Below are 26,932 nucleotides of genomic sequence, written 5' to 3'. Positions count from 1 at the left end.
TTCAAAGTTTCGTACTTGTCTCTGACATGAAGAAGGATGTAAATGTTTTAGCATTTTTGTGAGTGTGCTGGAATGCCAAAGTGAGGATATACCCTGGCAGGCAACTTTAAACACTATTTATGTAGGGGGTGGCCAAATAAGTCMACATGAATCAGAATGGAAAGGTGTCACTTTTTTGCTACTTCCACTTCTGAGGAGTATTTTGTGTATCAAGTTTTCTGTGTGACAATGGTGTTAGGTAGCAGTGAGATCTGGCCTTTGGTGGTGAAGTTGTTGCTGGGCTCAAAGACTATCAGGGGTCCAGTGGCTGAGCTGGACAACTGGTAGGTTTTGTTTATAGCTAGACCTCAACCAGGTCTCTCATTTGAACAAATATCCATTTTTTTCTAAACTCTTATAACTTATGTGACTTTCCCCCCCCTTGTTTTGCTGTTTTGCTAGCCATAGCTGCACTGTCTTAAGAGTCTTTTTTGCTGATCAAATCTCAACAAAGACTAACTATTGACTCATTTATAGTTACAATAACTATTATGACCATTATATATTTTTTTCTGATGAGGTTAAATTATAAGGAGATGMATTTCAATTATTTTAGTGTCTTTTAAAATCAGTCAAAATCTTTTTGAGTGGTATGAATTCCAGCAAGGGAAGAGAATCTCCCTTGCTGGAAGAGCAAAGGTATTGCTCTTTCAATCCCTTRCTCTTCCAAGGGATTGTTTGTTGGATTCTTTACCAGAGAAGAATCTCTGGCAAAGAGATTCTTCTTCATCTCTGATGATCAACAGTTTTCTTCCTAAGTTTACATTTGGCATCAGCAGAAAGAAAAGAGGGAATATATAAAATATTGCAAAAGGTGTAGAACAAAGATACCCGGAGGAACAATAAGATGAAAAGAATTTAGGTGGAAGGCCATCCTAAAATCAATCCAAARGTAAACATGCTGAAACTAATGTTACAGTCTGAACTACTGGACTGCTTTACAAGACCCTAAACCTATTGATGGYTTTTTGTTGACATGATTATTAGAGAAGTAGCTGGTTGCTACTCACAGCTCTTCTGTTTGTTACAGTGTAAGAAGCTTGTGCTGGGCCAAGCTGTTAAATGGCCCAGCGCAAAAAGCCAGGGATTTCTTGTTTTATAAAATTCTAGTCTCTTTTTCACATTTCCTGTCACCTTCATGCACTTTACCCTACAAGGAGAATGGCTACAAGGAGAATCATTAGCAGCTCCTTGTAGCCATTTAGTGTCTTCAGTGCATGAATTTATCCAACAAACAAATTTAAACTGAAGAAAACAATAGAGWTTTTTGAGAGATGTGGGTGTTAAGATTTCTTTCTGTCTTGTGAGTTTCTGGAGATCAGAATGCAAAGAAACGTCATTATACGACAATATGCTACAGTTGCAACACTAAAAAAAGTAACAAAGACAATTTTTTTAAGGTCCGTGTCTGACCTTAATGCAGACTAAATGTTTCCTGTATTAAGATCTGCTAACATGCTTGCACACTTATGTTTGCACTCATTGCTGAGGGACAAATCATTCTTTAGTTGRGCAACTTCTGAAATCAAAACAAACCTAACATAAGAGGGGTTCATCTTTATCCACATTGACTCAATATTCAGAAACAAGTCACAGAGTTCAGTCTTTTTTTATTTTTATGTTACAGAGTTAGCTTTTAGAAATCTATTACAGGCACCAGGATCAACACCTGTCAGTGGAAAAAAAGATGAGGTAAAAAGGCTACAGAGTCACAACACTGCTTCAAAAACACATTTCTGCAAATATRTACTTTCACTCACTAATATGTACAAGGCATGTAATAAATAATTATAAAAAAAAAATCAAATCTTAGAAATTCATAAAATCCGAGAACTAGTCTGTACAAAACTTTGGATTTAAGAYTCAAAAAATTAGAACAGAGCCACATTCTCCACACAGCAGTCGCCCACATACAGAGTGTATGGTAATCAATGTCATGATCAGTTTCAGAACATGCACTGATGGTGGCTGCTCTGTAATTGATTAAGAATGATTCAAAAGTAAAACCTATTATAACAGTTTATTAATATTTTCAGTTCGGTCACAGGCTGAACAAAAGCCTGAGACAAACAGTAGTATTACACTGTAAACATGTTTTGTTAAACATAATTTCCTATAGATTTTACACCTTTCACCACAGCAGAGAGAATAAATTCAGTGGCACAGTAACAACCCAGCTGTGTGTCCCGGTTTTTATTTCGGTATTCAAAGGTCATCCCAGATAAATAAATATTATTCTGCATTTCTTCTTRAATCAAAGGAGATAGYCTCTATTAATCTGCTTTATAAAAGTCATGAGTAGTGAAACACAGTAAACTGCAACAAAACTCAAACAGAAAAAAAACATACTTTTAGGAATAATAAAAATTAAACACAATATCTTGCAAAATGTATTTAGAACACATTTGATGAAATGAGACAATAGCACTAAATAGACAGCTAAACAGGCAAGCCAAAAATTTAGCAAATCGAAAAAATGAAAGAAATATTTTGTTGTGTGATCTGAAATGTGTTGACACACTGTTTTTGTTTTAAACAGAATTGTGAAAGGTGTGGCTCTCGATCGATTTACCCCTTTTTTCAATTACTTCCATTTCATATCCGTGTGTCATTATTTAACAGTTTGTTTGCCTCAAAAGTTATGTATTTAAAAAAAACAATGATGAAGCMCTATAATCGTAGAAGTGAACAAACTGTACTTATAATTTAATTAAAATTAAAATAACATTTATGCAGTATTACAAATAAAGACACCTGATGAAACCAGTGTAACTTTTAAGTGACCTCCTGCTGCTATACTACATTTATTGCTGTCAGAAAAGAAAATTATGGAAAATTACTCTAAGCTTTCAAAATTAGTACATGTTGGCAAGAAAGGTACTAAAAARCATTCATTCACAAARGTATGAATTGATAAAGGGGCAAAATGATCAGAACTTGTTGCMCTGTCTTATATGTCTTCTACTTTGCTGATTTATTTTTTTTAAATGTTTCTTTATTGAGTATTTGAATTCAGTCCTACATGATTGTGATTTCCTCCATCTGYGCCACCTTGTTAAGCCAATATTTAGTGTGACACTTAACTGTYGGACAATGAGAAAAACAAGCTCTATCTTATCCTATTTAATTAAATTTGTATTACTTTAAGCAAGAATTTATATATATAAAAACACATTTTTCACATTTTTTTTTCCAAACTACAATAAGCAGTTTTCTTTCACAGAAAGAATCAGTACATGCAAAGAATACACAAATCACACAGGGATGAAGATGTATTCGGTGTAAGTTAATAAAGAAACATGAAACAAACATGAACTCATGTTACCTTAGCAGCATAATAATATGGAAGTATTGATAGCTTCAGTGATGCTGCTCATTGTTTAGTGTAGGGAACAGGAAGTCATTGCTCAGAATCATTACAAACAAAGGTTTTGGTCATTATTTTCCAACAACTGTAAAATATACTGCATAACAGAACTTACATAGCTCGTAATGAACATTTTATTGTTATTTTTTTCCTAAAATGGCAGGAGAGTATCCTTCTGATTGATTGAAAATTAAAACAACAATTAAGTCTGAACTTTACATAATAGGAYAGAACCCTTTCACAAATATCAGTGTTTTTCCACATCAAAGACTTTGCTAATATTGTCAAACCCAGGGAGAGAAAGCTTCATATTTCTCAGCTGACCTTGCAGTCTTAGCTATAGATCTCTGACCATCTCATAAATATTTCTTCCCCTTGGATATATGTGAAAGTATAGCTTTTTCTGAGAAATCTTTAAAAGAATATCTTGGGTTAGAGTTTGGCTAAAATAAATGTCTTTCCTGCAGTAGATTATTCTTGCATCATGTTTATCAGCTAATGGCTAAAGTGAGAGGGGGCAAGACAAATAATTGGCATCTATCATCTTAAAACAACTTAAGTCTGAAAAACCATAGCTTTATGGACCAGAATGTACATGCTTCAGAATGTTCTGTAAAGAGAAAGTTGTTATTTTCCACTGTCACAAAATATTTGCTCAGGATTAAGGATAGCTGCTAGGTTGACAACCGGATGCAAGGAAYTGTTGCCACATGGTTACTCAATAACAGAGATTGCTGCATTTGGGGAATTTGTACAGTATTGATAAATTGAATTGTACTCACTTGATATGCAATGCCATTTTTTTGAAAAATTTTTGGTTTACAGAGGACGTTGTTTGCTACAAATATTCACTGCGTGAAACTTTGGACGTTCTTGGTTTAAAGGTGCAAACCGCAGCATTTCATGACCCACAGCAACGTTTTTAAAATTGGAGTTGTTTTAAGATGGTAGAAGTTTGCTTTATTTTCCCCTTTTGGAGGGATCATTAGATTTAGCCTTCTGCAGCATCTAATGTGGATTTGGGCTWCATATAGATGCCAAAAAGAGTTATGTACTGCAGGTAAGAAATTACCTCCTTATAGCCGTTTCACAAAACTTTACTTAAAACATCCTAAACTACATAAAACTACATATAATGGGTGAAATGCTCTGGTTTCAGCAGTATGTAGCTACTCTGGCTACTCTCAGATAATGCTTGTCATTTAAAAGAGATATTAACACATTAGCTTAAGGTTGTGAGGATGTGTAAACATGTTACAGCAAATAGCTACATTCACTGAGGTGCAAGTGCATTCTTACCTAAACATCAGTAACACTATGAAACTATGATCATGTTAGTTCGCCTATAGGCAGAAACATACATATAAAAAACCAAAGAGGGGAATGCATGCAGTTGAGCATCTTGTAACGTAAAGTTCTATTTTTTTTTGTTTGTTTGTTTTTTGTCAAAATCAAAAGATGATTAAACATTGAGGGTAACAATGGCATTGCTGTTTAATTCTTAACAGAAATACCTACTATTGACATGAAAGAGAAACACCAATATGGTGTTTGTTAATTCGTCAGCAGTCCTTTGTTCCTACTTCAGCATGAAAACCTTTTAGAACATAGATACAAGCATGGTAGTTCATGAAGGATGCTCTCAGTATGGATACATGTTCAACACTTTCAGCTGATTTGGGCAGAGACTAGCTCTGCGTAGCATCCCCGAATAGAACACACAGCCATTTGTGCGTGTTTACGCACACAAATGACAGGTTTCACAGGTAGAAACCTGCAAAACAAATTCTCAGATTCTTGAGAACCTCTACAAGTCTATTTGCAAGTGTGCACATCGTAGACTCTCACACACTCTTGACAGCTGACGTAGCAGCACCAGTGGAAAATACAGTGACACTTCTCCTTTCTCTTCTCAGTTCTGGTGTTGTGACCCCTGCCGCAGCACAGCAGGTCACAGCCGTCTATGCCGTGGGATGTTAGGTTGCAGATGCGATCCCGGGTGCCAAAGGAGCCTGTCTCTGGGTTGGGATCGCAGAAATTGGGTGAACTTTCATAGTAAACCAAATCACGCTCTGTGGGTGGTTTGAAGTAGTTGTACTTGGGTCTCAGCGTCTCTACCCAACCGCGGGACTCCTTGTGTTTCTCCACCACCATCTCAGATGCGCTGTCATACTTGTCCTTCATGTAGTCGCCGATGACTCGAAAGTCCGGCTGTGACCACCAGCATGTCTTGACTTCGCAGCTTCCTGAGAGACCGTGGCACTTGCACTTCAGGAACATGTTGTCGTTGAGGGACTGTAAGGTATATTKATAAAAATGTTAACAACACCTGACAGTAGAGCAGAAGAACAACAACAGAATCTAAAGAATAACTGACCGTTCTTCCTGCCTCATTGTTGTGGCGATTCATTGCCGAGCGTGCATCTGGGCGGTTCTCCCTCGCGTCTGCAAACTCGCGGGACACCATGCTTCCAAATTCCACATCCTCACTGCAGCCACCCCACTTCCATCCCTCTCCTGGGGGGCCCTTGTGACGTGTGTCGCAGCCGCAGATGGTGGCTGAACCATCAGCGCAAGCCCGGGTCACAGCAAAGGCAACCCCCGCCGAGGCAATGGCATGGACAAAAGCAGACTCTCGAGTAGCTACAAAGAGAATTTCAAGGATGCGTTTAGGATGGGTAGGAAAAACTCTTGAACACAAACTGCAAAATAAAAAGCTGAAAATGGTCTCTTGATTAATGTGATTATGTTCAGGAATGAGCTATAATTAACAGTATTGGTTACCCTCTTGTCCACAGACATGGGTTCATTTTGTTTCTACTAATGTCAACATTAAATAAACTGCATATTAGGAATCCTTTATTGTTGTCGGATTCATCTGTTTGTCATCTGTRTACCGCTGTGTGACTTTGTTCAGCCCAGACATCAATCGTGCTGTCTCTAAATAAGGCTGGAAAGTCCTCCATGTCTGTGTTTGACATAGCTAACTGATGAGTCAGAGGGATCAGGATCTTCCACAGAGATGAGAGGAAAAGACAGGCCTGACAGACCTATAATTAAGAGACTCAATTAAGCTTTTGAGAGGTTAGGAAACAACCTTGCACTGAAGGGACAATGTACAACATGGAGTTGAGTCTTTATTGACCAGATGCTTAATTCATTCGCCTAATAGAGTGCATGAAAATGAGGTAAAACTTGAAAAGGGGATGAAAACCAAAAAGYGTAAGTAAATTGGATGTCGAGCAGTAGGCGTCATATAAGACAGTTTATGCTGACATGTTTGACTGTGTGAGAGAGCCAGAGCRTATTTTAAGAAAGAGAGGGAGAACAAACGAAAGGAAGAAAAGAAAAAAAGGAAGGCGCACGTAGCTAAAAGCAGTAGGAGCTCCTCCCGTGCAGCAGGTTCCAACCAGTTTGAGGACTAAGGGGCATTAAAACAGTGATGCAAGAGAAATGGTCTTCTTGAATCCTCCACCAGCCATTTCATACTTCAGTGAAATGCATCCAAGGTTACTAAACATCAACAAGCGTTTTTATTTTAATAACAAACACTTCAAAATGAATTAAGCAAAAACTAAGTGCAGAGGTAGCTCCCATCGTTTAATCCAACAGAGTAACAAGGGCACTATAATAAGCTATCAAACCAATACTTTTCTGAGGCTCAGAGTTGTTTACGTTTTTTTTTTTTTTTTTTTTTTTTTTTTTTTTTTTTTACCACCAAGCTTTTCTCCAGAAAGTAACCGGAAAAGGTGTGACTAGAGCAGTCATGCTAAAACTTTTTATAACAAGTTCAACCTCAGTAAATAATGAGCTTTGCTGCTACAACCATTCTGACACTTTGGTTTCTATGCTGTATATTGGCGCTGCTTTAGTTCAAGCATGCCATGGAGTGATGTGTTCCAGCTCTACTCATAAACTCAATTTTCAAAAAATTTTGAAGGTCACAAGTTTCTCACCAAACATATAGCCTCAAAATTTCAATGTATCCAACATTTGATGACAGTGGCAGTAAAACAAAAAAAAAMAAAAAAAAACTGTGCTTCTCATTAAATCTTTCACATTTGAAATTTATTGCTGTGAAACAACCTTAACTGAACTCGACAAACAATTTTTGTGCTTAAAATATTTTCAYTAAGGTGGTGGAGTATATTGACAGCTTAGGAGAGGGATGTCATTTAATAATATCACCGACTGAAAGCTGTCTTTCACCAAATCTAAGACAAGTTACTAATGACATGTTTTTTTAATCAGAAATGCAAATTCAAATCATTAACGAACAGGAACCACCTGACAGAGTCACATTGCAATACTCCATTAATGCCAAAATGTTGGGAAACCATTTTATTAGAGGCTTACAGGGATAAATCTGGGGAAATGTGGATTTGTACACATTTAATAGACTTGGAGTGAAATGAAAAAATGTATACACTGTAAAAAAAAAAGAGAAACATATATTTAATACAGGCAGTTGTGATTGCCAAAATTTTAACGTATTTATATGGTAAAATTCTGGCAACCACAGCTGCATGTATTTTATTGTAAATTACAGATGTTTATTTTTGTTTTACTTTTTTAAGGTGTAGATGTTAACAAGTTGTCTCAGAATCTCTCAGTAAGTATAGAGTCTAAAAAGATGTTTATAGTTTGTGTCCAGAGTCAGACATTCTTTTATGAGCTTCTTAATTATAATATAAAGACAACAAACATGAATAAGTTTGATTCTAAAAACGTCAGTAATATAAATATAATATATTTAAAATGTGATGCTGGTAAATGCTTCTGAGGTGATCATTAAATCCTGACACTATGTTTGCTCKAGGGCTTTATACTATTAAAGCAAAAATAAAAAATAAAGCATCCTACTCCAAGCTATATTTTTAMGAGGTGTCATATTTGGTATCATGCTACCTTTCTGGTGCTGTAGTAAGTCTCGAAGCCAATTGCACATCCTGTTGTAGCGCTTACTTTGCTGGGAGATGTCCTCTCTTACATAAGTTCAACGGCTTCTCTCCCTTTTACGACCAATTTAAGGACACTTTTTCTTGGACAATGCTTTTCAACCAAACTTTGCCAGATACCGGCAGGCCAAATGGTCCCTACAACCTGCTGGSGGGTTCAATCCCCTATTGTGCTGTCACAGTCACGCTGTGTTAGTCCCACAATGGACCCAGATATTTTATATGAAATTTGCCCTGGCTAGTGATTAGTGGGGACTAAGTTAAGTCATAGCAACAGAGAACTATGCATTGGCTGGACCCCGCTTGTCGGCAGACAGGGAAATCCCTATTCACATGGTTTAATAAAACAATCTAAAGGGCGTGTGAATGGGGAAAAGCACTTTTTCTCCTGCTTAATCTCATGGTTGAGAAGATATTGTGCTCTGGGCAGCACCCAGCGGGGAGCAGGGCTAAGGTCCCCCCATCAACTCCATTTACCACACCCCTTCTTTCTTTCTTGCCCAGAGTTAATGATATACTGATGTGCTCGCTTCCCTCCCCCAGCTTGATGAGACATACGTTCTGTGAAAAGCTAAGACCTTTTAGCTCATCCTAAATAGTTACACTTTCTCATCCTCAGGTCATAGGTCATAACCCGTATCTCCTGACATCCTCCTAGTTAATTTAGGAGGGATTTATTGATTTCACTTATACTTCCTGGCTTGAATATTGCCAAGCTAAAAAGAAATAAAAAGAAAAAAAGCATACCCCTTGAACTTTTTCTACAAACATAATTTATATTGGGATTAAATATGATAGACCCACAAAAACTACCACATCATTTTGATGTGGAAGAAACATGATTTATAACTTGCAAAACTGCTAACAAATCTGAAAAATATTGGGTCAGTTTCAGTTTTGCGTCCTGTATGCTGACACCCATAAATAAGATCCCATGCAATTGAGTGCATTCAGAAATTAATAAACAATTAAATATCACAATGATATTGTGAGTGATACAATATCATCATGAATCCAGATGCTCTGCGAAGGCATCAGACGTTTGCTAGAAAATACTAGAGAGGAAACAGGATCATGACGACCCAAGAACACAGCAGACAGGACAAGGATATGTTGCTGGACAAGGTCAAAGCTTTGAGGCTCATCTGAAAATGAAAAAGTATGGCCTGCACAGCTGGTAGAATGTGCACGCCATATGCAGAAGCTGTAGTTTTCAACACTGTGAGGAAGCCAAGACCTCCCATGGTAATTCTGCAGGAACTGCAGAGATAAAGTTTGTGCATGCCAACACAGCAAACAGATAAGAAGGTTATCTCTTCACTTGAGACCAAAATGTAACATTTTAGCTAACATGCAAAACATTATCTATGACAAACAGAAAAAAAAATAGTAGCACTTCCATCCACAATGATGGTGRCAGCATGATGCTGGTGGAACACTTTTTGCAGCAGGAGCAGGGAAGCTGGAGGAGTTGAAGGAGAAGATGGATGGAGTGAAAAGCAAAGCAGTCAAGGAAGAAATCTGTTAGAGGACAGGACAGGTTTACCCTGTGTTAGGATATAACAGTAGGTACAACGGGATGTAGTACTATAACTTATTGTGTATAGTTAGAATCTTCTAGCCAAATTCCACATCTAAATCGTATGGGAAATCTGTGGCAATATTTGCTGTTCTATCCAAATTGACTGAGCTTGACTTTTTTTTCGCAAGAAAGCTAGCCAACAGCGCTACAGACTCTAGTCTCTAGAGCCCTGTGGCTATCGTTGTACTCTGATGACTTTGTATTCATAATTCTGGCAACAGATGGATTTAGAAAGCATTTCCTTTCACTTCGCATCTATGTTGTAGTTTGTGTCTTTTCAAATAAAATCCCAACAAAACACAACTAAGTTTCTGGTTGTATGGTGACATTATGTGAAGAAGCTTAATGGGCTTAAATACTTTTGTAAAATGCAGTTTCTGTTTGCATAGGTCTCAACACCTGCGATATAGTTACCATCCACATTTTGAGGCACAGTTGGACTCCCTAATTCCATCATATGACTCACAAACAGAAGTGTGCATATGCCCATACAGCAAGAAAGGTCACAAAAGCTCTGGGATTGGTTGCAGAGACCGAGAACACCTGCACAGCTTTCTATTACCTTTCATCACAGGCAGATTCCAGCAGTGCATGTTTTGACACTTTAGTTAATGTAAATTAATGAGTGCTGACGCAGACATAGCCTGGAGGGAGGCCTTGTGATGTGGGGTGTGGCTATGGATAAAATCTTTGAGGTTTAGGCCACGTCTGAGAGAGAGTTCTAACAAGAATGTGTCTTATTTAAAGGCAGGAGTTGCTTTCCTTTTCATTCATGTGAGTGTGTGCGGTAACAGAAAGTTGTGCTCACACTGGGTAGGATCTTGTTGCTTTAAGTTTTAAGTAATTGTTTTCCATTTTAATGTTTTTGCTCTAACTTCAAAAACAATCTTCCTTTAAATACAAGCTTCCTTCATAGACATGTTAAACTAACTCAAATGCTCATCATGACGATGAGGTCAACACTACCAGTGATGGGATGTAACTAAGTTTTTGAAGTAAATAAGGTGCATACTCTTCCTCACAAAAAAAGGCCAAGAGGAAACTGAAAGACAACAGTCTGAATTGCAGACAAACAGACACCAGTGGGGACAATGGCTTCACTCCACAGACAAACACCAGCATCAATCAAATCCAATGAAATGGAAGCCCACTCTGACTAAAACCTATCAAAGGCCTGTGAGCCCCTGAGCCACTCTCCTCATCTTCAGACAAAGGCACTTAATCCAGCCACTTTGACCTCTCACATTATTACGGGCCCGGGTGACCTTAATCCAATCAAAATGATTTACTAAAGCCCTGTAGCGGCCTTCTCTTTCCAGTCAGTACCCCTGCAATTTAGAATTGGGAGGGGAGGGCAATGGGAACGACGTGGTGGCATTTTGCACCACAATGGGGCTGGGATTGAGAACCCCTATCGTTAGCCACCTACTTGAGCTCAAGCCTCTTCTATCAACTGACTCAAGAGTTTATTAAAAGCAATTGCCCTAAGTGACCTCCAAGCGGCCACATTTGCATCAGTCTTCAGCAAACTAGCTGCCAAGTTTAGATCTCCCACCCTCGTCCACATTGCACACCATCCGGTCTCATTTTTTAATCYTATTTTAGAAAGCACAAGAAGGGAAAGAACATAAACTCCTCCAGCGCAGCTAGGAAGATACAAAGCAAATTTGAATTTAAATTTAGAAATGTTTCTTGAAAACAACATGTCAAGCAGCATTTGTAACAACATCAGGCAAAGCATCAACTAACAGATGAGGTGTAAGTTACCTGTAAGAAAGCAGRAAATAGTTGCTTACTGGAAACTAAGCTTTGTGCAATAACATAGAACCAAGTTATATCCCCTTGGGCATAGATGGAAAAAAAAGAGTTGTTCAGGAATTTATTTCATTTTGGTAAGCCATAATTATTATTCCATGTCAGCAAGTATCTTGCATTGCTGATTGTCCAAGTATAAGTCAAACATAAGTACATGCTGTCAGAAATGATTATCAAATGTTTTCGCATCCTCTCTTGTATGTGTGAATTTGCTAAATGGAAAACTACCACTTGTTTTCAACGCTCAGCTCCGAGATGGGGATAAAAACTGTGAGCCGTAAAATTTCTGTCTGAAACTATGCTCAAAGACACTGAAGTTAATTCTTTGTGAAGTTTAATTTTTTWAAACTGCCACAAGCAATGGAAGAACAGCAAGCACGCCAAAAAAGATGCTTTGGTTAAATGGCACTAAAAGTTATCTAAGGGAACAGACTACATCCACAGTRATACATGGTGGTGGCACTGTCATGCTATGGGATTGCTCTTTTTCAGCAGTTGCAGAAAAACTGGTCAGAGATGATGAAGCTATTTATGGAGTCGAGTACCTGCGAAATATTTGAGGCTGTGGGAAAGGTCCACGAGCCGAAACAAAACTTATAATTGGCCCAATTTTATTGAAAATCTGTGCCAGCTATTTTGTTAAGAAAAGTGGGGGAGATTTTAGGCTGCAGACTTGCAAAAATGATAGAGATATACACCAAAAGTCTTTCAGATTTCATTTCAGTGAATGGCAGTTCTGYTAAATTTCTCTTCACAGAGGGTGAACACATCTGCATGACACTGTTTTCAAATTAAATTGAAACCTATTTAATTAAACAACATTTAATAACAAAACCAGGCTTCTTTATTAGTTTGTTGAGCCTTTTTAGGGCCCAGATTTTATTTATTTATTTTTTTCAATATTTTGAAAGCTGTGAATTATTTTCCTTCCACTCCCTTGTTGGTGTATCACTTAAAATCATTGAAGTTTGTGGGTGTAAGTTCAAGTTCAAGGGGCATGATTAGTTTTGTAATGCCCTGTAAAGCTCATTGTGAAAAAAAAGAACTACAGAAAATGACCATATTTTCAGGGTGAAATTAGGCTAATGGAAGAAATATATCATTTAAAGTTTATTTTTACATGTGTATTCAATAATACATCATGTTTTCTTGACCTTTTTCACTTATTCCTTGATGTTTTTGTTTGTCAGAATGCCTTAAAGCCTGTGATCTCATTTCCTGAATAGACAGTTCTATGCAAGTATATGCATATTCTGAAGTGAAAATGTATTTTAGAAAAACTGCATTATTCAGCTTGGTTCAGAATCTCATGTAGGTGTCTTTTAAGGAAAATACGGCAATTGCAGGAGATCCCCTCCCAAAGAAAACTCAGACGAGACAGAACTAACTTGCCTTGGGCTAATTGTGTACATCATTTCATGCATATAGGCCCCTCGGAGCTTGTTCTGTCTCAAGACTATTTAAACAAGGATTTGAATCAACATAATGAATGATGCACGCAGGGAATGCAGCTTTTCTACTGCAAATATAAGACAAAGAGAAAACAGAACAGTTAATGAAAGAGTTAATCAGCTCAAAAAGACCATAAGTCACTTTTCTTTTCCTTTTTTTAAAGTAGTTTGGAGAACTAAAGACTTTTATATCAACTTTGCAAAGAGTGCAACATACTGAAACACAAACTGAAGCCACTGAAGTTGAACATCATTAATGTTTTGGAATACTCCACATCTACAAGCTCACTCATAATTACACATTATAAAAAATCCTTGATACTTTGAATTTTTGATTAAGTTATTATTTAAATGTATTCTTTATTAACTGACAATGGAAGCCTATTTATGTTGTGGGTAAAATAATGACAAACTGTCTTTTTCTGGCTCTCTTATATTTAAGTGTGTCATTGGGCTCGTGAAAGTTGGGCAAAGATACAAAAAAATCTTCCTCTGAAGGTTATTATATCTATCTTTCTGTCTACATAACTATATTTTAAAGAACATTTCTGAAAGATTCAGAGTTTACCTTTYGAAGAAGCATGTTGTAATACTACAAATCCCRATGTTGATAGTTGCAAGTGGTTTTTCTTTTAATGTTTGTAAACTGTGTGCTTCTAGACCACAAATTAGTTACAACCTTAACCCAACATTACCAACCATAAGCCTAAAAGTACATATCTGAGTTATGTATGAGACCATGAAACTTCAGTGAACGTAAGCCCATGGATCTGAATTCACATACGCATGCTGTACAGTTTACCTTTGTCCAAAACTGGCCCAAAGATGGCCAAGTTGTCATTGACTGTTGTGCAGTTCCAGCGCCGGCCTCTGAACTGGTGCTGGCACTCTTGGATGCCGATCTTTACCCCCTCGGCCACACTGGGCATGATCTCAACGTAGTTCCTGCAGAAGCGCAGCTGCTTGGGCACCAGACCTGGTATGCTGGCACAAAGGATAGGTTGGGTACCTATTGATGAATACTGGTGGCCCACTGCTAGTGACCTACAGGCAGAGAGGAAGTCACAGTGTCAGCGCATTTTCATAATTATATCCTCGTATCCTATTTGTCTGAATCGATGTCTCACTACTGAAGTGGGAGGTAATTTTCCTCTTTGTGCAGTGTAATCTTATGTCTGAGTTTATCTGATTGTGTGTGTTTATTTGTCATATCAAGTGCTACCTTTAGGTTTCTATCCTTTATCCCTTCAACCACCCTTTCCAAAGACACCTGCCCTTCATGTGTATTGAAATTGTAGCCCTGCCACCGCATTGTTTCTGTTTAAGATGAAAGTCTGCAACGTATCCAGAGGTCTTCATAGACCTTAAGCTGACAACTTGGAAAAACTACACCTTGTTATTAGCTGTCCGCACACTTAACAGGCTGTCAGCTTAGGGTAATAAGAGTGTAAACCCTACAATGAAACTTCAGAGACTGTATTAAGAGCGACGCGGACCCCCCCACCCCCACTCGTAGTTTTTCTCTTTGAGGAAGATGCTTTAAGAAACAAGTGTAAACTTGGCTCACTGATTACATCTCTGTGCCTTTACACCTTTATAATTCCCTCAATCTTTATTATTAGTGTCTATTTATTTCTATTACTCACTCAGCATTTAAAGCACTGAGAAGTAAGGTGTACCACTGTATAATGGATACCTTGAACACTCTTTTTTTTTTTTACAGAAATTAACTTATTAGCCTTGCTACACATTTTAATATTGCTGGAGAACACGCTTATTCTTCTTATTAATTTTTTTAGTACACAATGATGAGCCCTGAAGCCATGGGGGATTTTGCACACATTTTTGCTAAACATACAAAGAAATGATGAAGCTGCCACTTGTATGAACAATGTGTAGAAAAAATAAAATAAAAAAAGTGCAAGGTTAAAAGAATGTATGTTGAAAATACACCCACAGTTGTCTAAATGTGGTTTCAAAACCAATTCATGCTTGGGGCTGACCTAGCTTGAATTGGACCTCTCAAAAAAAAAAAAAAGTTAATTTCAACATGTTTTCTAGGGCTAGTAAAAGACTACAGACAGCCAACCTTAATCAGCCATCAAAAAATACATATGACCTCAAAATTGTGCATACCCCTAGCAAAATTAGGCTTGAATTAATCTTTTAATTTGGAAATATATTGAAGAGGCCCAATGAGAATCCTGACATGGATCTAGTGTAGGATCTGTAGAGGGAGCTAAAGATTAGGGTGATGGYACTCAAAGGCTTGGAGGTCATCATCAGCTAAATCCTCCWAATACCAGTGGGGACAAGCAGTAGGCTGGTCAGCAATGAAAAGGGTTTGAAAACTGTAGCACTGTTTTTTTWAAAATTAAATACAAAATAACAATCTATTCTAAATCACAGTTATTTTTAACAAAACTGGTGTTCTGTCCTATTGCATTGTTGTCTTTTGAGAGATTCCTGTCTCATTTTCTATCAGAAAGAAAGCTGATGGTTCAATGAAAACTATTTTAGCAACTTGGGTATGAATAACTTTTGACCAAACTGAATGTCATTGAATGTCCAGTGAATGAAAGGTCGACATCATTGATGTCGATTATTTGTTGAAAAACCCTTTAAATACCTCCATCCATCCATCCATCCATCCATCCATTTTCTTTACACCCTTGTCCCTCAGTGGGGTCGGGAGGGTTGCTGGTGCCCATCTCCAGCTAACATTCTGGGCAAGAGGCGGGGGACACCCTGGACAGGTTGCCAGTCTGTCGCAGGACAACGCAGAGACACACAGGACAAACAACCATGCACACACACACTCACACCTAGGGACAATTTGGAGAGGCCAATTAACCTGACAGTCATGTTTTTGGACTGTGGGAGGAAACTGGAGTACCTGGAGAAAACCCACGCAYGCACAGGGAGAACATGCAAACTCCATGCAGAAAGACCAGGGCCGAGAATTGAACCCAGAACCTTCTTGCTGCAAGGCAACAGCTCTACCAACTGCGCCACTGTGCAGCCTCCTTTAAATATCTGATTTCTGTTTTTCTATCTGATTAAATTGACTTGATTGAGTCTTTTATGAAATGTGAATAAAGTTGTAGCTTGAATCACTGCAAACTAAATCACATTTGAAGTGTTTGCATTCATATTTTCACTTTTTTCTTACTTTTTCAGGACGCAGATTTGTTTTCTAAACAGGGCAGGTTTTCACTGTCTTTCACAAGGGTCATTGCCCTTGGTGACCTTGGTAAGACCTTACCTGGGCAGGCCAAATAAGATCTCTGTCTCCTCAGTAACATGGATTTGCGTCTCTTCTACGAATGTATCCCCAAAGCAGTACTTAGCTGCTCATTTTCTGCTAACCTGCTGAGTGTTGTTCAGGGATTAATAACTGATCACAAGATTACCGGGTTCCTGACACAGGCCTGCAGGCAGAGTTATTTTTCTTCGAACTACAAATGCTGAACAGATCTTCTCCCAAGAATTCTGTGACTAATCTCAGGTCAACTTCACAAAACAATTTAAAGTTGTCTTTCTATTTTTGAGAAATTGTAAATAATAACGAATAAAGAACAAAAATGTAGCCCATATAAAAATCAGGTAAWTCCAAGCATCTCATTGGTTCCAACAACCATGTCAGAATGCCTGTGCAAACAGGCCTTTTACAAATGCTCTTTCTTGAAGAAGAACATTTCCTTCTTTCTGAAGAAGGAACATGTCTATGTAATAATCGTTGAGACATACAGTAAGTCARTGAGCAATGGCAAGTTGATATTTATTCTAGACAAAATCACCTTTGTCTGCTGCAAGCATCAGTAAACAAGACGCTCCTGCTGTGTGAACTCTTTTTTGCCTTTGTGAATCTGTCTACCCTGCAGCTGATAGTTTCCAGCAGAGACCTGCAGAAACCACCTACTTGGGTTCCCTCTCACAAGAATTGCAGAAAACGAATCTTTTTTTTTATCATTGTGCACAAACTTACCGGCACCTCAGACRCTGTTTTGATGCAACATGTGATCGACTTTGATTTAAGGAACTAATAACCCTTCRATCTGTACTTTAAGAGGCCATTGTGCATGAGCCTCTGCCGGATCTTAAACAATTACACACAAACTCACCATGACTCAATGTGATGTGTTTCTGTCTCAGTGGAGCAGAGTGAGTTGGTGCCATCCCTTCCTGTGTTAGGAAACGGCTTACGAGAGGAGGCAGGGCATGTTTCAGTAGAGATGATTTATGATTTTTTTTTTTCGTTTTGCAGAAACTGTTGCATAAAGAGCAGTGTTGTTGGAGACCATCTCCAACAACCACTTAAGGCTAACTGCTGCTCTTCTGTGTGTTGTGTGGATTTTTGGTATTTATTGTGTGGTCTTTACTTTAATCTCTCTAATTCCTCAGGGGRAAAAAAAKTCAATTTATCTTGTCGGGAGCTGCTGTTGTGCAGMGAGCAAGACTTTCAGTGTACTGAGTAAAAAAAAAAAAGCCACGTACGAAAAACTGTTTAGCTTAAAGAAAAACATATATAAGGGATGTATTTTTTTCCACTCTGAATAGATTTTCCCCTTTAATCTAAGTGTAACCAGCGCATGTTTAATGCATATTTCAGCAAGCCCAAGCAAGGTGCCTCAGAATTACCACTTTACTCGTGGGCCCTGGGGCCTTGGAGTCGACTTTGACATCAAGAGAATATGTTTGGGAGAAGGAATGTGTGGCAAGCTTTCACCTCCAGGTATTTATCTTCTAAGGTGGGGTGGACTAGAGAAGGATGGTGGGAGGGCGGCGGGTGCAGCCAGGCTATGTCATGGCAGGTCGGGAATAGGCAGACATGAACCCGCCTTAGTGCAGATCTGCAACGCCACATACTACCACGGGCACAGAGGCTGTGTCTGAAGACCACTTGAAAATTCTGCAGCGTCTGCCAGCAATAAATCCCCCTTTAACCCTAAGTTGAAGACATGGCTTTCACATATCTTGCATGTTTGTTTGCAAACGGAGAGAAAATGTGAGTCAAAAGGAACTGAGTTATTTCAGCTGAGGCTAACGTAGAGAAAAARAAAAGATAAAAAAGAAAAAGTTTTAGAGAATTACTGCACGTGCTCCTTTGTCACTAAGTCAGAGTTTTGTTTATTTTGGTGGGAGCAACTCAGCCAATCAGATCATGTGTTTGCTTGGCTCGGTGTTGCTTTTGCAGTTGCTTTCTCCAAACTCCAAATTTACACACGGATTTTTCCACTTACAGCACGATTTCAACTGTAACAGAGTGGAAACCTGCCTTCCAAGTTTTTTTTTCTTCTTCTTTCAAAGTAGGGAATGGAAAAAATGACTTAAAGAAATGATTACAAAAAATTAGATGACAAATTTGATCACAATCAAATATGCTGGAAGAAAGGAATGATTAGAGCATTCCTCCCTTTTTCCCCATCTATCCACCCAGTGGGCTCAGTGTTATATCAGGATTTCCTTCCAGCTGAGTGTGTAATTAGTTTCTCATCAACCTTAACACCAGGGGACCCATTAATGGAAGTAGATTAGGGGTCCACCCAGTTTTAAAGCCTTGCCAAATATTAAATGATTTATTGAAACGTGGACATCTTTTGTTAATTTTGTTCTACTGTACAAAACCTGCTATGATTGATGGACGTATTTTAACAAACGTGACATTAGCTCTCAAAGCCTGATGGCATAAAAATAAATAGAGTGGAAAATGTTATGCCGAAGTGGGGTGTTTAGGATATGGTACACAGTTTAAGCTAAATGGCAAACCTGTTCCTAGGAAGAATATTTTCATCGTACACTRAGTTTGATTAAAATTTCATGGTTTCACAGAGATTCATAACAAAAATATAAATAAAACATGCTAATAGTTTGAGAACTGGGTCACCGTTGTCAGTGACTGGCAACGGTGACTCTCTGTTTTTTTATCAGGTGAATTAGGCTTTTCTAATTCAGCTGATCAGCAGTGCTCAGCAACAGGTGGGGGAGGGAAAGCAACAAACTGACACTGATTCTAACAGTGAGGACTCCAGCCCTTTCTCTGGCATTTCAATAAAAGGACTCTAAACAGTAGAAACAGTTTGCAGCAGTTTTTTTTTTTTGTTGCTTTGAAACTTTTTAAAGCCTTGCCTTATCTTCTTACCAGTTAATGGCACAAATTTAGATAGATTTATATCTGCATAATACATAAATAATATTTTACAGGGCTAAAAATGCAAATACACTAAGACCCAACTATGTGAAACAAAATAAGTAAAAAATAAAAGCACAAAACCTTCACATTAACTACAGAATTTGCACAGGATTCAGGATAATGTAATTGTTCTTTCTCAAAGAAATCCTTTGCTATTTTACATAACCTGTCTGCATATCYACATGTTGAGAGAAGGATTATTTTTTAGTTACTTTAAAAGTGCCATGTGAGCATTCAAAAATATGTTTGGAATTCAAGTATTATGTGAAAGTTTATTGTAATATATATATTTTTTTCCTGAGCATGATGGAACCTGATGACCTTCTTATCCAAGATCCTAATCACCTAATTATACATCATTATCAGTTGGAGTAATAGTTCTTGCACAAATGGAGCCCTGGACAAGCCTCTTCTCCTGAAACACCTATACTTGCCAGACATACCAGAAAGCATAAACCTTTCCCCACCATCCTTTGCATTTTTTTTTTTGTAAATAAATGCTTCAAATTGGTTGTTTCTTTGTTTCTTTTTTTAAAATTCTGATTTAGTTCATACTCACAGAGGATTTGGTTTTATTTTCTTGATTTCATAGACAATGCCACTCTTGAACCAGTGTGGTGAGACAGAACAGAAAGCACCACTGCTTTAAGCACTACTAGTGGTTAAACGGTAATTTAAAGAAGTGAGAAAATCAATAAATGCCTAAAATTATTTGCAGCAAGAAATCTTAATTAGTCTAAACAGATGCATCTTTGAAGTTTCAATCCTGCTTTATAAATTCACCTGCAGTAACTCAAATGCAGGTCAAATATTCAGTCTGTCATATGTCAGACTACTGAATCACTTATTTTAACTTTAWACTGCATGAGTGAGTCATTATATCCTGAAAAATTACCTTGACTGTGAGACATTACAGGCTACACAGTGAAACTGGATCACATGACAGGTAAGTGACCTCCCAATGATATCAGCATCATAAACATACAGACAACATCTTCGAAATGGACTAAGAAGCATTAACACTGTTTTATTTATGTAGTGTCAAATCTTTGTATATTTTACTATTATTTATGTGAAATATGGTTATTTTTACATAACTACAAACTGTCTGTATATTTACTACATAAGAATTGTAGTGCCTTTACAGCAATGTCTTGTATGAAACTCAATGAAACATTCTATTCTATTCTATTCTATTCTATTCTATTCTATTCTATTCTATTCTATTCTATTCTATTCTATTCTATTCTATTCTATTCTATTATGTTGTGTTCTGTTCTGTCCTGCTAACTTGATGTTGGTTAACATGCTTATAAACCTAATTTAGTGGAAATGATTGAGTTTGATGCATTAAATAAATAGGGTAAAACAATGTTTTCAGTATTTGGCATGCCCATCACCAAACAGAGACTATTAAGAGAAATTTGATTGACTGATTGATTGATTGGATGATTGGTGCGTCTCTTGTTTTACTGTTGACAAATTGACAAAAGTCCCTCAAAGCCATCAATTGGTTTCACATCTAATGAAGCACTGCAACTGTGCAAATGAGGCGATGAGAATTGATTTTACAGTTGGAATCATTTTAAAAAAAGGAATAAAGACAACAAGAAAAATGCCAAAAGATGGACTTAAAAACTCTCTTCTGTGAAACCACCTGATACACACAGCTCTGTGTATAAGTTTGTTTCTTAGAAGCATAGACTTTATCCTGATTAAATAGTGGTTAATTACATGTTTTGTAGGGAGAACAACCCATGTTCGTGTACGTTTGAATAGAGACCCAGATTTAAGCAGGGGATTCRATGTCTGCCTGTCACACATCAATGACCTCCTCCTCACCCCCACCCCCAAAAATAAAAACTGGATAAACATAAACCCATGTTGTTCTCTCACAATCTAATTCTCACACAAATACAGGCCACTGTTTTCAGAAATAGAATTGATTGGAAATGTCAATAGAAATGTACATTTTTCTCAAAGTGGGCAAAGGCCAGCGCTATATTTTGCAGGCCCCATACACTGAAACCTATTTGCCAGGACAGTTTTTCATTTGCATTTGTTTAATTAATAATTTTTTTTTATAGAAGTATATCTTCAGGACACGAGAGGACAAGTCTATGAGTTGTAACATTTATTTTTTTATTTATTAATTAATTTATTTATATGCATACATGTATTTGCTAGTTGTTGTTCACTCACTACTTGCTCTGCACCACATCTTTATTGACAGCATATTCAAACTCCCAAAATGTTGTTCTGGGCTTTTGTTTTGGTGTGCCAATGAACCACCATCTGCCTGCCCCAGTTTTAAAACTTTCTGGACACGCACCTGGTTAGTTTCAACACATTTCCACGATGAGTTAGATAAAAATAAATACATAAATAAATAATAATGATAAAATAAACAGAATTAACAAATACTTACGAACAACAAAGTCAAYAAGAGCATTCATTGCGGACAATTTAAATCTGCTTATGGTGAAGCTGACGGATCATTACTGTGCGTAAGAGTCCGGCTGCTGTCAGAAAACAAACTGAAACTACAACCGCTCAAACTGTCGCACATGGATCGAGGACCATCAGACGCTTCTCAGCATTTCAACAACAACAACAACAACAAAATCACGTCGTCGTTAGTTTAAGGTGTAAAAAAAAAAAAAAGTGAAGATAAAGCTTACCACCAGATGGGATAGCTTGCTATGACATGCGTAAGCCCACACAGCAGCAGGAAACATCCAAGGTATATCATCCTTAAAGTTTCGCAAAACCTCTCCAGCAGAACGCCAACATGCGCGCTCATCCGCGCACCAGAACTGAACTGAAGAATGAAGCAAAAAWWTTTTTWAAAAAATTAAAAACTAGAAAATAACTACTAGCTGGTGGATTTTTATTTCAATCTTGAAACAACCGCAGGGAGGAAAAAAAAAAGTCTTTCAATCTATCGCGAGTGCTGGTGGCAGAACTGAGGAGCCAAATATTAAAAGTTAAAAGCCGCTTGCTTTTTTGTTAAGGACCCAATCAGCAGGTATTGCCAAAGGGGAAATTCTGATGATATGTTCCTTCTGTTGCCTTGTCAGCCGGAATGAGCTAATTTTAAGATGTGTTTTAGTGCTCACTGAGAATTGCTGGCATTAGCATGCAGTGTGTGTGTGATATATAATGTTGTTTAAAGGAGAGAGGGAGGGTCCTCTGGATTTTAAATAGACATCGGAACCCCTGTGGATTGCGTAGCTATAACAACCTGTCCGGATTTCACTCCCTGGCTTGAAGCTTCTAAAATGCAGAAATAAATATGTGTGAATTGCTCAGGAGTCATTATTAGGGAGCCCCAGTCCTCTAATTGTGCCTGTTTGYCATGAATGTAAAATGAGAAGTTGAGAACTTTTTCAAGGTTTTCCCCAATGCCCCCTTCTCATTTATTCAAGAGGCATTGTCATCTTTATGATTGATATGTGAAACGGGACACACACTATTATTCCCTTTTTATTGTCTTATTTTTTTCAGTTTAATTAACAGAAATGTTCGGAAAAGTTGTTGAATTTAAATCGGTGCAGACATGCGTTTATAGACTGATGAATGATTTAATGATAGGCGGGCTGGTCTCTTCTTTGTAGGTGCTGGTGCTTTTCTTCATATTAAAATTAATGTCCTATTACGCAACAGAAGGGAATGTACAGATTTAATAGATCGAAGAAAATATAATTTTATTACTGTGCCTGTATTTTTAACGCGTCTTAGATAACTTTTTATTTGAGCAAAGACATAATGGTAATGTGCCCATATATTGATGATAGCTTTAACAGTTTATCTGAAATATGTTAAGTGAAAAACGAAACATTCTTTTAAAAGTTTATGTTGGGGAAATTCTCAGAACTGATTGATTCTGGATAATTAAGGTTTGAACCAGTATTATTTTGGAATTTCAGGGAAATATATCTTTTTGTTTTACAAAATCAATGAATAAATAAAAAAAATAAATGAATAATAATAATAATAATAATAATAATAATAATAATAATAATAATAATAATAATAATAATAATAACCTGATTAGATTAAATATCTGTTTGTTATACTAGTTAAACTTTATTTGATCCGCATCTAGAGTTAAAGGCTCAAACTTTGCACAATACGTGGGCAGTCATATTGTCACAGTCGGGCTTTTATTGATTGATTGATTTATTTTTTTGCCTTATAGCACGGATAAGTGGTCATCTGTCATCGACCTGGTTTTTAAAAAATTATTATTATTTTGTAATTTGTTTAATTTGCACTGCTTGTTTTTTTACTTCTCAGTTGAGCAGCAAACCAAGTTTTAATGCGCTGTAAAATTTATCTGAACTGTTTTCTTTAAGATTTACAGTACATGCATGTTTTGATGCCCTCACGGTATGTTTGTCACAGTCAGCAAACTGGTCAAGTTTATTCTATTTGAGGCACCGAAAAAAAACAAACAAAAAACAACAACTACTCATTTCCTTTAATTGTTGATTCTATATTTGTTCCACTAAGTCGTATTTGGACTATTCAACTACTATCTAATTTAACAGAAGTTTTCATTAAAAAAAGTCTTGATATTGATTCGCCTGGGAGAGGAAAGTCCTGGTCAGGCCCACAGATGTCCAGACGTCTCAACAGGTGGTGTGAGTCTGAATGCTACTGCCATCTGGTGGGCAATCCTACACATAGCAAAACAGTTTTTTAAGGGTATAGGTATGTTTTACATGCAAACATCATTGGTTTGTGCAGACTGCTGATTTTTTGCATTGGAGTTGCACCATTCCACTCCTGAAGTCCCATCAGCAGAGAGTTGATGGGAAGACGGATGGAGTGTTTTCCAATCTTGGTTTTCATTTTATAATCAGGCAYTTCTTTGTGCTGGTCTGTCACATTAAATTTCAATAAAAGACACTGACATTTGTGGTTTTAACATTTTTTTATATTCTATGACAGAATAGAAAAAAAAAAGTTGAAGGCATAGACATTATTTTGCAAGAAACTGTTGGTGGAAATGAAACTGCTACATAATCAGGGTCTATGAGAAATAGTGATGAATCAGAAAGTGAGTACCTCAACTAAGTGTGTTTTTATTCCATTTAAACACTCCCAAGGGCAAATCAAATCGAATAAGAATAATCTCGTGCAGAATTTACTGCACATTCCTATGGGATATAAGAAGTTGGATTTTCCGCCACCCCTTTTTGTCATATTTAGTTACCGAATTAGCAGGTTTTAGAAATTTATTCATTTAAAAAACAACCTTTCTTTCACACCTCGCTCCCTGCATGCCGTCCTTTCAGCTCACCTTCACTGAGAAAACAGGAGAACATCAAGTCTCCTCTGTGTGGCCACATGACCTCACGGGGACACTGATGTCATTTGGTGGTGGCCAACCAGCACGTCTTGTCATTTCACTGCACCATTGCTCTCAGTGAGACGCCCTCTGTTTGACATTAAACAGCCACAATAACATCATGCGGTACAAAAATATCGAACAAATTACATTTTCATTACTTCACTCGGTTCTCCATGAATAATTTCCTGACGTGTTAGTAAGCTGTTAATACTCCTCTGWKCACTGGGATGTGTTTATGAGTTGGGGGGGGAGAAGGATTCTAGGGAAAAACTGAACTGTGTTCTGCAAGGCTTGTGCGTAAATGTGACTGCACCACTAGATGTCAGCATTGTAGTAGCTCTAGTAAGACTCATCGTCACTTATTAGCTTTGAAATAATAAAAAAAAACAACTAAATGGGAAACAGGTGCAGACTATCGTTMGAATTTGTAGCAGCTTTCTCTGATACATTAAGGTAATTCTAATATAATCTTCAGCCACAAATCACAATCTAGTCTTTCAGGTATGGCCAGAAATGAATAAGGAACACATCTGGAGGGAAATGTAAATAAAATCCCTCTGAATATCTAGTAAAATTAGACATTTATCCTTTTAGACTTTMTCATCAAAACAATAATAYAAATTTCATGGTGTTTAGTGGTTTGGTCMAGAGCAGAGTGGAGTTTTTGCATCAGGATGGGCTCTTCTGATCTGCCATCTCWTGTGTTGTGTTGCAGCTTCAGATCGTTGAGAAAATAAAATAAACCTCTCATATGGTGACAGTTTGGCCTCCGTTGGCTGTGAGGTCACACCTGGAAACAACTCATCACTCTCCCCTCTATAGCCCATAGGCATGGGAAAAGAAGCAAATACTCTGCCTCTGTGTCCACTTTATCTGCAGGATGGGCATTACCACAGGCGTCGACATCCCTATCTGGCCTCTTGGTAATACCGCCTGAAAGGTTTCAGATAAGGAGGAAAATTGTGGTGGACCATTTCAAATCTTGATTCCCTGGAAAGGTCTGACATCACATTTGTTGGGTTTGACCACTAAAACACGCATAGAGTGCGTCATGTGCACAATCTTAAATTATCTTGAGAGTAAATTGCAAATTAACAGATTTGTCAGAGATCTTCACAAGACAGCTTAATGTTTTAAGAAGACTAAAGAATGTCGATTATAACCCATGTTTTATCAGATTTTAGCAGAAATACAAGAATAAGACGGACCTGACCACACAAAGAGTTATTGGCAAAACAATTTAAACTTGTGTTAGTTTTCATTCTGAAAACAAACACAATAGTCTCTTTGTCCTGCCTTTCACTTTAGGTGGACGACCATGTTTTGGTAGATTTGTGAATTGACTATAGCAACACTTGAACAACTTCATCAGTAGACCAATGAGTTTCAGCTTGTGGCCTTCATCCAGGTCATCAAACTTGTGGTTGAGACATATTCTTTCCATTTCCAATTGATGGATTGACTAACGCTACTTTGTTTTGTCATCTAAATGGTCCACAATTTTATTCATGACTAATCTGGAACTGCAAGTACATTGTCTTTCTGACAATGACAATACAATTATTTTGATTCTGATTCTTACGTCTTTATAATGCTTCTAAAACTGACCTCTTAGTTCTCAAAATTCACAGTTATGTGCTATATTTTTGTTAATTTTTCACACAGAATCCTAATAAAGTACACTGAACATTGTAGAAATCTCTAGCCATGTTGTAGCAGCATGTTCACCTTTGAATCCTATAGTAACTGGTTTCTCTCAAAAGGTTTATCTTGAAATGGACAGGATGTTTCTTTTAGTTCTTGGAACGKTAGCGTTAACTTTATTGAGCTTCAGGGAAAAGATCACACGTACAGTTTTTACGACRATGGTGAACAGTGAGAAAGTATTTCTTTCTGTTCTCTTCTTCTCTTGTTCCTGCAGTCGCAGTCTCTTCTGGGTCATCCCAGGTTACAATCAACAAAAAGGGTGGCTGTGCAGGGTGCAGCTGCTCAGCCGGACCCTGTCTTGTTTCATTAATGCTACGTAAAGCAGATCATACCACTCCATCAACAGCACCTGGTCGAGACCACAACATGTTCACTTTATATCTACCTGAGGTTTCCCTGCACAGACCGCTGACGGTGCTGTTGAGACTGTGTTGTGTCACTGTGGATGCTCTCGCCAGAGA

General features: G+C 37.5%; 1 protein-coding gene across 1 annotated transcript; it reads right to left on the bottom strand.

Moving 5' to 3' along the window:
* Positions 1-1,617: 1,617 nt before the first annotated feature.
* Positions 1,618-22,552, bottom strand: wnt3a (wingless-type MMTV integration site family, member 3A). Its single transcript, XM_008434298.2, has 4 exons — positions 22,087-22,552; positions 14,015-14,256; positions 5,784-6,049; positions 1,618-5,701 (listed from the first exon to the last, which is right to left on the bottom strand). The coding sequence occupies exons 1-4, from the start codon at positions 22,206-22,208 to the stop codon at positions 5,222-5,224; spliced, it is 1,110 nt and encodes a 369-aa protein (XP_008432520.1). The 5' UTR covers positions 22,209-22,552; the 3' UTR covers positions 1,618-5,221.
* Positions 22,553-26,932: the final 4,380 nt, after the last annotated feature.

Source organism: Poecilia reticulata, linkage group LG17, assembly GCF_000633615.1.
Source record: "Poecilia reticulata strain Guanapo linkage group LG17, Guppy_female_1.0+MT, whole genome shotgun sequence".
NCBI lineage: Eukaryota > Metazoa > Chordata > Actinopteri > Cyprinodontiformes > Poeciliidae > Poecilia > Poecilia reticulata.
Note: the sequence above shows the minus strand (reverse complement) of the source record. Positions and strands in the feature narration are given on the sequence as shown.

Excerpts from the sequence above, each read along its gene's own strand:
- wnt3a (XM_008434298.2), bottom strand. The coding sequence starts at position 22,208 with ATGAGCGCGCATGTTGGCGTTCTGCTGGAGAGGTTTTGCGAAACTTTA. Across the intron at positions 14,257-22,086 it reads GCAAGCTATCCCATCTGGTG|GTCACTAGCAGTGGGCCACC; the intron begins GTAAGCTTTATC and ends CTCTGCCTGTAG. Across the intron at positions 6,050-14,014 it reads TGGGCCAGTTTTGGACAAAG|CTACTCGAGAGTCTGCTTTT; the intron begins GTAAACTGTACA and ends TTCTCTTTGTAG.